General features: G+C 52.6%; 2 protein-coding genes across 2 annotated transcripts; one reads left to right on the forward strand and one right to left on the reverse strand.

The window, feature by feature from the left end:
- Window positions 1-33: 33 nt before the first annotated feature.
- Window positions 34-1,004, reverse strand: ETH_00006465 (uncharacterized protein; the record flags this gene model as incomplete). Its single annotated transcript, XM_013379457.1, has 1 exon — window positions 34-1,004. A coding segment is annotated over one exon (971 nt), but the record flags the coding sequence as incomplete, so codon positions are not given.
- A 5,530-nt stretch (window positions 1,005-6,534) lies between these two features.
- On the forward strand, window positions 6,535-10,283 carry ETH_00006470 (uncharacterized protein; the record flags this gene model as incomplete). Its single annotated transcript, XM_013379458.1, has 4 exons — window positions 6,535-6,849; window positions 7,337-7,565; window positions 8,080-8,551; window positions 8,870-10,283. 4 exons carry the CDS (start codon window positions 6,535-6,537, stop codon window positions 10,281-10,283), a joined length of 2,430 nt encoding a protein of 809 aa, XP_013234912.1.
- Window positions 10,284-10,327: the final 44 nt, after the last annotated feature.

A 10,327-nucleotide genomic window follows, 5' to 3' on the forward strand; every position in this document is an offset into this window, starting at 1 on the left:
CCGTCGCCTTCTTCGGAGGCCTCAAGCCCGCACATGTTGCAGCAGCACATCTGCAGTGCCTCCTCTGCTGCATCCCTTGCTGTAGTTGCGGCTAGTGTTGTGGGTGCTGCCGCTGATGCTGCTGTTAGGTTGGAGGCAAGGCGCACGTATGGGCAGTCTCCCACTTCCTCCCCCTGCTGCTTTTGCTGCTGCTTCAGCATTGTTAATAGCTCTTGAAGCGCTGACCCGAAGAGTCTTTGCAGCCTGAGCCACTCAATCTGCCAAAAGCGAAGAGGCAATTCACCAGCAATCTTGACAATAGCCGCATCTCTTTCTTGCTGGTCTTGCTGCTGCAACAAGCGACAGAATGCAGTGTAGAAATCCTGCCTCCAAAGACAAGCCAGCTTCCACGGGCTTGGCGGGGCACAAACCCGCAGCATCAGCTCGCCTGTGGAGTTTGCTTCCGCATACACCTGGGGCCTGCTGGAGCAGTTGCTGCTGGCGCAGTTACGCAACACCGGAAGGTCATCCATTTGGTCGAGGCTGTGCGGACATTTCAGCTTGCTCGCAAGGGCCGCAGCCTCCGCTGATGCGGCAGCCCCAACTCTACTTAAAATGATGCGTAGCCGCGAAACTTGGAAGGGATCTAAGCAAACTAGCTGCAGTGCAGGCCTCAACTGAGTTGCCGCTTCCTCCTCTGGAGGGTCCGAAGAGGAGCCCTGGAGGCCTTTTCGTACCCATACTTGAATAGGCGACTTCTCTCCTTGGTCAAATTGCAGCAGCAACGGAAGCTGACCAGCCAGGGTGTCGGCTATCTCTGCCTCAGAGCAGATGGTGAGCCGGACTTGCTGCAGCTGCAGCAGCAGCTGCTCCGGCAGCTGCTGCTGCAGCTGCTGGGCAGTTGAAGCGCTGCTACTGCGTTTATATAGATCCCTGGGTTGCTGCCCTTTACCTATCAACTGCGCTGTAGCTTCTGATAAACGGGCTCGCCTAGAAGAGTTCAGAGTGGTGGGGTTTGCGCCCATCTTTACGGCAGCAGCAGCGGCTGCTGCGGCAGCAGGCCACAACACCAAGTGTTGCTGCTGCTGTTGTTGTAAAATGCAGTGCGTAAGCTGGAGCGCCTGAGACGATTGTCGCCCTTGGCAGCTGGGCACGCTTAGGGGCCCTTCTTCCCCTGCTGACCGAGCAGAAGGGGGGAGGTCAAAGGCTGCAATGAAAATTTAAGAGTATATAGATTCAATACAAGCTATAATTTGCATAAGCAAGCATCCAAGAAAAGATGTAGGGACCCTATGCCGCGAGAGGTTCGGCAGCGGCACAGACAGCGGGCTGCAGGCGACAGGAGACGTTGACTAAGCATTTGTGTCCCCTTTCCTCGCCTTTCATAGATGAACCACAACAAAAAAATAGAGTAAATCTCATTTCATAAAGATCGCCTTCATGCAAAAGCTGCGAAAAACCAGTGGGGGCTGCCGACGCCTGCCAGCCCTGAAGTCTGCTGGACAGCCAGTGATCATTCATGCACATAGTATGGTAGATTTGTCCTCATACTTTTTAATTATTGATTGTCCTTGATTAGGTATTGTATAGAATATGCAGCATTCCATTAAACACGATGTTTTGTATGTTCGGTCGTGCACACACGGCACTGTCGTGACCTCGTTCAAAAAAGCGTACATTCCAGTGGAAGGGCCGCGGTGTATGAAGGTAGCCAGAAAACCCATCTGCCTTAAAAAGGAAAAAGGGCACATTTTCTCTGGCGTTTTAGCGACATTTTCAAACACTGTGCTTATAGCAGCGCCGTAGCTCAGTGGGAGAGTGGGGGGCTCATAACCCCCAGGTCCATGGATCGAAACCATGCGGTGCTAAGAGGGAGGACCTTTTCCTGTGCTTTTCGTCCTCTTTATCTATTGCTCTGTTGCAATACTCGGCACTCCCCGCAGCTCATAAGGGTCCGAAACGTTAGTCTGGCCACTTATAAATGAGACCCTGTTCTACTGCACGACCATTGACCTCCGTTCCAGCGAGTGTGCCCAGGGAAGCGTCATTTCTCTAAGAAAGCTGCGTCAAGAGGGCTTAGGGGCGCCATTTTTTTGAGAAAGCTGCACGAAGAGGACGTACCAGCCCAGTTCGAGATTAATCTATGATAGGGATTTCTGGCTAGAACTAAGTGCTCTTGCTGAGGGTTTCTCACATGCTTTAAAAAGAAGTGCCTTTACAACTGAAGCACTGCGGATGTGTAAAACGGTGACAAGCCGTCAATTGACTAGGTAGCGCATCTCCATAGATGAGGCAAGCCGAGTCTCAAGGACGGTAAGCAAGGGGTAAGCATCGAAAGTGGTGTCTTTGGTGAAACCCAAGATGCTCCAACGATCTCCACAGGCTACAAAAGATCAGTGGCCAAAACACTGCACTGGCTGCCGCAAGAAGGGCTTCATTTCCAGCGTGGTGGTGTGCGTGCATGGTAGTTAGGTTAGATCTGCGCAGCGGGACCCCAAGAAGGACTCGTAGGAATAAAAGTACAATGGTGTGGATGTTCGCAGTCTGGACACTGTCAGCTGGCATTGACATCCTGAAACAAGGCGAACCTGTCAAGTTTTTCAACGCTGTAAGCCTTGCCTGAGATGTCGCCCTTTCTCAACTAGCCACAACTCCTGGGCTGCTAAAGCTCGGTACAACCATTTCTTCACTTGCACTTTGAAACTTTACCGCAATTCGTCTTTCGCGAGCTCAGATGGGAAATAGCTATTTACTGAAAACAGCACACAGTACGACACTTGCATTCACTAAGAGAGCCTGCAGTATTCGGTCGTGTAAGTAAGGGCCACTTGTGGAAGCACTGCACTCTTTTCTGGCAAGTCAAAACACTATTCCCGCGAGTGGGGCATCTTGGGGCACCACGCACGAGACGTTTCGACAAGCAGCAGATGAAGCGCTAGCTGGGGTACGACTGAATAAATTAGCCAAGACGAATTAAAAACAAATGCGGCAGCATTTGCGGCAGCGTCTCAACCTAATTTCAAAAATGTTGCTGAAGACGACAAAGCCATTTAGATACACAGTTCCAAAAATTCACTGAGAGCCATTGGGGCGGCTTGTTGCTCTGCCGGCTCCTCCAGCACGACGTGCATACAGGTTTGTATAGCCTATTTAGTTAACTATAGCGCGCTTCACTCCTCAGGCTTGTCGCCAGTGATACGGCCGAGGCCTACTAGGAAATGCTGGGGACTAGGCTTTCCGGCCTGAATCCATCAGCAACAGCGTTAGCTCTTTTGCGCCGTTTTTTGCGGAGCTCACTGGCGAAGGCTTGCGTGCAAGTCAGCGGCCCTCCGCTACTGATTATCTCTGGAGTAAGAATCATTTGTATAATCTGGGCCGGGGGACATGATATCCCTATTAAAGGCCTAAAACACACGGTACACGGGGAAGCCTCTTGTTATGTGCCTCTGCCTGCTTGTACAGGGTTCATGTGGCTTCGTTTGAGCACAAAACCATTGTTACGCGCTTCGAGTTTAGTTGGCTGTGTATAGAGTCGTGTTGCAGACGGCCACTGGCCACAGAGAAATTGCTTAGCTCGGTAGAAGAAGCTGCATGCAAAGGGTTTCTTCCGCAAGTCTAGTGCAAAAGACCTCGTCTTTTGACGCTCAGATGGTGCTTGGCAAGCTGATACTGGTAGCCATGACGAGAAGGGCGCATAGAGGTTCGCAGGCCGATCCTGCTTGCGTGCTAAATGGCAGCATTTTTAAGACTCAGCCTCTTCGTCGACCCATATCTTGTTGCTGAAGGAAAAAGGTCGCGACGGACGGCAGTGCAAGTGTGAAGCCTTCGTCAAAAGTTGGTATTTTTCGTATTGTTACTTGCGCTAATCTCAATAGTTTAGCTCCGAGGGCATGCAACAAATCGCGCTTTATGATAGCATCTAATGAAACCTTTTGCGTGGGGTTGGCAACGATCTGGTGGATCATCTGGCTTGATTAACACGATTTACTCCCTTATCAAAGTGGGCACCCAGGTAAATTTTCCACTTTGGGGGTTTATGATTGAAGGGCCGAGTAGGCACACAGGGTGCTTCGTGCAAAGCAGTTGTACCTCACTACGGTGATTTACTAAAATTAAACAAGGCTGAGCAGTGCTCTTCACGAGTACGTGATTTCAATATCATGTTTGGTATGGTGAAAGCTGCTTTGGGATAAGGCGCAAGCGCTCTGCCAGTGGAGTTTGCCTTGGCGGAGGAGAAACTTTATCACCTTCATTAGTGCACAGCACCTTGCATCTCCTCTGGAAAATCCTTTGCGAGCCTTTCCTACGTTCGTTGTGCCTTCGTCAGTTCACCCAAGCGCACAAGGAGCTACCTTCCGTTGACTTAGTTATCCTGCAGGAGGAGAACGACGCTAGGGTCACGCTGAGCTTTCTGCTTTCCCTTACAGCTGGAAGGCTTTTGATTTCTGCTCTAGCCTGCACTCTTATTATTGGAGGCTCAGCGCAGCCACTGTCTGAGCTTTCGCCATCCCTTCTTCCTGGCCTGGTGAAGCCACGAACTCAAAGTGCCGACATGCCCGTGGTTGCACCTAGCACATGATGCGGTGTGAACACGTACCTTCATCTCCTTTCTCCAAGATCTGCACTATAGAATGTAACTACGGCGAACGTGAATTCTTCGAGAGTCCTGGGAAAGCATCGAAGGCTGCTTTGCGGCAGCTTTTGTTCCGGGAAGCCATAAGCTTGGCGGGACTCATCACAGACTCTTCTGGGCACTCAACCGTCCTCCATTCCTCATGCTGTTGAGCCAGCGCTCTGTTGTGCATTTTACATCTGTAGTTCGGAGAAACGAGGTGTTCTATTTTCTCTCACTTGTAAAAGAACTCGGGCAGCAAAACTGCAAGTGAGGTGACAACTTAGCTAGTGAGTAGTTCTTTGTACCCAGCAGATCAGAGTGACGCCATCGGATCACTTAATGTTATCTATACGAGCGCAGTAGGCAGGAACAAGATGTTCGTTAGGAAGAGAGGACTCATGCGATCGACGTGGCGAGTCCACGTGATTTCTTCAAAAAAGCGTCTCCAGTTGGTAGCGAAACGTGCAGGATGAAAGGCTTGTAGTCCAGATGCAGGCAACTGCATGAAACTACATGTTGCGCCAAGTAAATTTATCACTCGACGACTCCGGGTAGTTCTTGGAGGCATGGTGAGGCTTTCACTCTCTTCTCTTATGCCACACTACCCAAGCAACCAAAGGCCTACTGTGCTCCATCTAGTGGTTATATTGCTTAGTCCCCTCCATATGCCAGGGAGCATGCTACTCGTGCCTCGAATACGACGTATTACTCACAGTTAGTTCTCTTTGCGGCATTTTTGACTTTAGACTCATGCCTGCAACTGCGTGGACGCACGCCTGACTCTGCTTCCTATTTAGTTGTACTATCACTGATTAAGAAACGTAGAAACACCTCTACGTGACAGCCTTCCTCTCTTCCTAAAACGGTACTTCTGAATGCTGTCATCGTGGTATCAACCGCGGTAGAAGCACCATTAACACTGCGGGAAGATCCTGCACCTTTCCCATCTACAAATGTCCCAACATCCACTGCCACGAGAGTGGACGCAGCATTGCGTCTGAGCAGATGAAGACATAAATATCTCAATGGGACGTCCTTGCAGGCGCAGAATGCCCCGTAATCTGCTAGTACCAGTATGAGTAGGCCAGCTCTCTCTAATGGACTTTTCAGTGGTACTTAAAACAGTGACTGTGCTCAGCTGTGCTTCATTTTCAGTAACGAAAGGAGCAGCAACACACAAGTGCAGGAGGGGACCTCAAAACGATCTCGTTCTTACAAATAGAGTGAGGGCTAGGGCTACTAAGGTTCAGCTGGAAGCTGACAGTTGATGGTACGGCCATATCGTGTAAATTTCCAAGCTTACGCCTTCTGATTTAATGTCTACATTTAGGGTCAAGGGCTTAGGGCTTGGTTTACAGTTTTTAGCGGTTGGGGCGAGCACGCTGCTGCTACTCCGTGGGCATCAATGTGCTTTTGACAGCTAGGGCATTTTAAATGAGTTAATCGGATTCAGTATGTACACTTCAGAAGAGCGAATAAACAGGGAAAATTAAAGCACGATCCTAGGCTTAAACTGTGCTTGGAGTCCCCCCAAGGTGCCTGCTCCAGCATGGGAGAGCCCCTGGCCGACCGCCTTGAACCCACAGCAGCCTGCAAGCTCCTTGTCTCTTTAGGTGTTTCTTTGGGATGACTTCACTTTATTTTCAGACCACGAAAGGGCTATTGGGAAGCCTACCAGACCTCACTACCACTCGTCCTGCTGCAGTCTTGTCGGCCGTCGCCGGTCCAGAAGGCACACGGCATGCCTCTGTAGCCTGCGTCGTGCCCTTCTCCTAACATCCTGTGCTTCCCCAGGCATTTGGGGCTCTGGTCGAACCTGCTACGCGGCTCAGCAGCAGCAGCAGCAACAGCAGCAGCAGCAGCAGTGGCAACACAGCGGCGTAGCAACAGCGGAGGCCACGCCGTGAAGGCACCTTTGCCTCGTTTAGTTTGGCCATCCGATGAAGCCTGTGAGCCCACCGAGGCCGCTGGGTCCAGCTGGGCCTATAGGCGCCCCCTTGGGGGTTCCTAACGGCGCCTCAGAAGACGTCCGTGGATCCCCTATGGGTAGCGGCGTCCATACCGAGTCAGCTGTGCAGGAAGAGGCCTATGGGGAAGCGCCAACACAGACTCTATGCCCACACTGCAGCAAAGCAATAACTACGAAAGTCCGATACAAAAGGTCATGCTTGGGGGTGGGGTCCTGCCTCGCCTCTTTTTTGTTTCTAGGGTGGGTCGGCATTTGCCTGGGACCGTTTCTCTGGGTCGCGCTGCGGGTGAGTGTTTTGGACACGGAACTCATCAGATAAGTGAATAGGGACAAAAAGAGTGGGAAACAAAGGGATACTCGTCGACGGCAGCGAGCGACTCACGGTAGATCCAGACAGGTAGAAGCAGATTGTTAGGGACGGAACGAAGTAGGAAAGCAAAGAAACACCAGAGCACAGACGAATACTGGCCAGTATTGGGCAAATTGTGCCAATACTTAGGTCTTCTGGGCGCCTATAGAGCACCTCATACGAACATGCTGCAGCCACGCAGCCTGCGTTGAAGGCGGCTAGTGCTGCTGCTGTGTGCAGGTACAGCAGCCAGAGTCAGGCTATTGCTGCAGGTCGTGTTTGGTGCTGTAGGTGTGTGTGCATTGTGCATGGCTAAGAAACGCACATACTGCTGGGTGTTTGTTTGTGGTGTGTATGAGTTTTTAGTTATGTACTGTGAGATACATGTACTGTAGGGTGCATGCGCTGTGGGTGTGTTCTGCAGGATGCAGTGCACGAGTGCCCTCAGTGTCAGAATTTGATTTGTCGGCGATCTCGCGTCTCCTGCCCAATCAAGGGCAGGGACCGTGTATTGACTATGCGTTGTGGCAGCTGCGCTGTCGTTTTGACGCGTCGCTATTTGTTTTGTTTTTTGGGGCTGGCTTTCGTTTTCGTGCTTTGCCAGCTCTTCAGGGGAGGCCTCTTCGACAGTGCACTGCAGCAGCTCGCCAAGGGTACTGCTACCTGCCCTATAAGCTTGCACGACTTTCTGTGTGTTAAATATGTTCCCCGTTCTTTTCTTTGCGTCCTTTTCGTCTCCGCGTGTTTTCGTCTTTGCCTGTTTTTGGCTATCCCGCTGTACACTTTTGCTCAGTTTATTTTCTGCAATGCCGCCGCTGGTCAGCGGAGTCTTTGTACTTCAACTTCTTACTTTTGCTTAGCTCATCGCTTTGCGTGTGTGTGTCTGTGAGTGTCTTTTTGTGGATGCAGTTTCCGTTGTTTCTGTGCGCAGCGAGCCTTGGCTGTGCGTTTACATGCAGAGGAACCCGTCTCTAAGTTCTCCTTTGCTAGTGTTCCTGTTTTTGTTTCTAATTGGAGCTTGCTTGCTTCTGTTCCTGTTCCAGCTTGGAGTTTGTTTGTGTCTTTTCTAAGGCCGCAGCGTCTCCCTTTGTCCGTGCGTCTGCCAAGTTGGCTGCGTGTTCCTACCCCCACGCCGCCTCGTTCTAGTTGCGGCTGTCTTGGGTGCAGGCGAGCCCACGAGCCTTACTTGGGTGGATTTCGTCGCCAAGTGCGGCCAGCGGTCGCAGCTGGGCAACCCACTGCATGCGGGAGCGAATTTCAAGGAGAATTTTTTTCTTCGCACGGTGCGGTGGGAGGGGCTGGTGAAGCAAGTGCGCGAGGGCTTGTTTTCGGGCTCCCCGTCTTTTCTGTTTCTCGCCATGAACCCTACACTGTCGACGTCTGTCGGCCGCAAGGGCGATACGCCCTCCACAGACGCCTCAGGTGACTCTGACTCCAATGACGTGAAGCAGCAGCAGAAGGAACAGCCGCATGGCATCTTCTCCGAGTTAGAGCTTCTAGAGAGAGAAGAGGAAGGTATGAAGGGAGATGGAGCGGACTTAGGACTCGCCTTCGACTCCAAGCTAGCGGCCGACGTCGCGAAACTCAGCCCAGGAGATAAAATAGCATTTGAAGCCACGCTTCATGATCTAGGAAGAAGGTGAGGCTTTGAATGCATCTGTTAATTTTACATGGTGGCATTTATCAAAGAGACACAAACACAGGGGGAAAAGCACACCAATCGCCACACTCCGCAGCCATCGTCTCAATTTGTCTGCCCTTGCTTTTATCGTAGGAAGCGTATCTGTGTAATTGTGTGTCACTGCGCCACTTCATCTTGGCCCAACAGACGGTGCTACAGGCCCAGTGCATCTACTGCTTCCTGATGCTGTTGTTGGACTTTGTTGCTGCCGCGCATCATTGCTGCTGCATAGCTTTGCTGCTGTAACGATTTTTCACTTTGCTGCTGCTCATTCAGAGGCAAGCCGACTTTGGGTCGTCTATGGAGCGTAGAAGTGGTGGAGCCGTGGGCCTCTCGTGAGCTGCGGCTGAAGAAGGCAGCAGCGGCAGCAGCAGCAGCGGCAGAGACTTTGTCAGAGTCACTTTTTCCGGACTTGTTGCTTGGTGGCATGGGGGGCGGCATGCTGATGGGTTTCGGAGGCCCCTTTGGAGGCCTACGGCTGCCGTCGCCAGTGCTCGGGCGTGGGGTTGTTGTTATTCGGTCAACTACTCTAGGGCGAGACGGAAACGTGCTGGAGGATGAGATGTGGAAATCGGGAGACGATCCATCAAACGGTTTGCTTCTGGAGCAGCAGCAGCAGCAAGAGGGCCAAGCGCACACGGGCAACGGCTCGGGGGACCCAGGGGTCATGTCGCTGTTGCACGAGCTCATAGGGCAACTGCAACAGCCTCATGAGGGGAAGCAGCATGGGCAAGGACTGTCAGCAGGAGAAGGCGCCGCCAACGGCGCCCTGTCTCGAGGAATGAATGTTTTCGATTCTGAGGAGACAGAAGATGAGGACGATGAGGACAACTACGCTGACGCATTCAACTTGGGGTCGGACTCCACGGAGGATGCGGACGATTCAGATGATGAAAGCAATGAAGAACTTACCTACAAACTGCCTCCAAGAAAAGATCCGTCGGGCGCCCAGGAAGATGGCACCACAGCAAAGATATCTGGGGAGGCCAAAGAGTACGAGGTGCAGCAGCAGCAGCCCGCCAAAGAACAACAGCAGCAGGAGCCCGTCGAACAGCAGCAGCAGCAGCCGAAGAAGCTGCCACAGAACGAGCAGCAACAGAATCCAACGCAAAAGCCGCGAGTGGAGCAGAAGAAAGGGTCGACGAAAGCAGCCCAACCCAGGCAGCCCAGTACGCAGCAGCAACAGCAGAAGCGACAGCAGCAAAAACAGGAAGCGCCTCATCAGCAGGAGCAGCAGGTGCCGGTGCCGCCTGGGCAGCAGGAACAGACCCAAAAGCAAACGCAGCCTCCGCCGCCGCCCCCACAGCAGCAACAACAGCAGGCGTCTCCCACACCAGGGCAGTTGCCGCCTAACCAGCAGCAGCAGCAAGTGCCTTCCTATCCGCCTCCACAGCAGCAAGCCCCTAACTACATGCAGAAGGAGATGCCGTCTGGCCAGCAGCAACAAGCACCTCCCTATGAACCACATCAGCAGCAGCAGCAGCCCCTGCAGCAGCAGCAGCCCCCGCAGCAGCAGCAGCCCCCGCAGCAGCAGCAGCCCCCGCAGCAGCAGCAGCCCCAGCAGCAGCAGGCGATTCCTCCTTACTACCCGGCGCAAAATCAGGAAGTTCCCAGTTACACACAGGAGCATCCCCCACCGCAGCAGCAGGTGCTGCCCCCCGTGCAACAGGAGGGGCAGCAGCAGCAGTAACTCCTGCTGCACGGCTTTCAGCGGGCAATAAAGTATCAGCAGGT

Source organism: Eimeria tenella, genomic scaffold (assembly GCF_000499545.2).
Source record: "Eimeria tenella Houghton genomic scaffold, Eth_scaff322, whole genome shotgun sequence".
Lineage (NCBI taxonomy): Eukaryota > Apicomplexa > Conoidasida > Eucoccidiorida > Eimeriidae > Eimeria > Eimeria tenella.